Source organism: Austrofundulus limnaeus, unplaced genomic scaffold (genome assembly GCF_001266775.1).
Source record: "Austrofundulus limnaeus strain Quisiro unplaced genomic scaffold, Austrofundulus_limnaeus-1.0 Scaffold24, whole genome shotgun sequence".
Lineage (NCBI taxonomy): Eukaryota > Metazoa > Chordata > Actinopteri > Cyprinodontiformes > Rivulidae > Austrofundulus > Austrofundulus limnaeus.
The window spans coordinates 908,346-909,838 of record NW_013952426.1 but is presented as its reverse complement, the minus strand read 5'-3'; the positions used below and the strand labels follow the sequence as shown (position 1 = coordinate 909,838).

The following is a 1,493-nucleotide window of genomic DNA, read 5'->3' as shown; positions in this document are numbered from 1 at the left end:
CCTTTAAGAAGAATCTTGTCTGCCATCTGCTGGACACTTTTTGTTGTGCTCATATTTAGACCTCCTATTTTGCAAATGCTGCCTTTTTGAAATTTGGTATGCYTGTTTGCCTTTGTGTCTATGGTGTAATAATAATGATGTGATTGTGATGCTGTAACTCTGAGTGTTGTATGTGCTGCAGAACAGGAACCTGCTGTAAAACAGCAATTATGCTGAGTCAGGCTTGATTTTTAATAATATTTTCCTTTTAAATGAATAAATCAAATCAAATCAATTTATTTTTTATGATTCCTTACATGTATTTTCATGTTTTCAGTGTCCTTATATTCATATGTTTCACCTGCCACTCTTCCTCAGTATTTTTCCTCAGTTCAGCTCCTGCTCCTCAGTCCTGCCACACCCACTCATKATGGAGCCATGTCTCATTTGGCCCAGCTGTTCCACATCTCCTGGTTAGCCTCAGTTGAATTACCCCTCTACAGTATGTTCWGTTCAGTATTCAGCAGCGCATTGTTGCTTAATGCTACAGTTCGGCAAGCTTGTGTTCGTAGTGCTTATCCTTGTAAATCTTGTTGTGTCTTCCTGTGACTTTGTGTGATTTGAATAAGCTGATATTTCTATGTTTTGCTTTGTTTTGATTTTCTAACTCTTTGAGTCGTGTCTGCATTCTGGGTTCAATCTTTCTACCAACCACAACACTACTTGTTTGTGTTTAAAGATTATCAACTGTTTTTCAGGAATGATTCACCATGCTCATTGTTTTGAACACACAATATYTGTATGCATTTAAAGTTCAAATAACCACTTTAAAATTTGCATTGTGCTCAATCGYTTGTCACATTCTAGGCTCACCTGTTTCTGGGTCACACTGGTGTTCGCAGGGATCCAGTAGGCGTCGTCCACACAGCTCGTTGAGCCATGGCCCGCTGGCATTCTGCTGGTAGTACAACAAGATCTGGGCTGGGTTGAGCCAGTCGGAAGCATCCAATTGGCTCCCTTGCAGCAAAATAAACCTTGATCCTAACAAGGACAGAAGAATGGAAAGTGTTGGAAAGAAACAGGATGTACGATTGGAAAAAGAAGATGAGAGGTATGCAAGAGTGAAGCAATAAGTTCAGTAAATAGAAATAAAACAACAAAAAAATCCAAGTGAAATAACTTTTCAAAATGTCTAATGAGAGTGCTAAGGAAAAACAAAAAAACAAAACAAGGATCCAGCCCTTCATAGACCTCATAACTAAAGTCTGAAGACATTGTGAAAAACAATAAACTGCTCTAAAATAAATTAACTAAACAAACACCTAGAATTTGTTAAAGTTCATGATTTTAGAGAAGCTGATATTCAAGGGTGGAAACCTGAGTCAGTTTTAGTATATCAGGGGCAAGATGACAAACCTGGACAGCTTCAAAATGAAAATAAAAAAAAATAGAATGTGAAACCTTTAGAAAACATAGAATTATTAATAATAAAATCAATACTACTTTATTCAATT

General features: G+C 37.0%; 1 protein-coding gene across 4 annotated transcripts in view; it reads right to left on the bottom strand.

Annotated features, from left to right (window-relative positions):
* astn1 (astrotactin 1) overlaps positions 1-1,493 on the bottom strand; it is a gene marked incomplete in the record, with an annotated part of 409,914 nt that overhangs the window by 292,332 nt on the left and 116,089 nt on the right. For all 4 annotated transcript variants that reach the window (XM_014004448.1, XM_014004449.1, XM_014004450.1 and 1 more), the window contains 1 exon segment: positions 853-1,020. In XM_014004448.1, the coding sequence (XP_013859902.1) occupies positions 853-1,020 (168 nt within the window).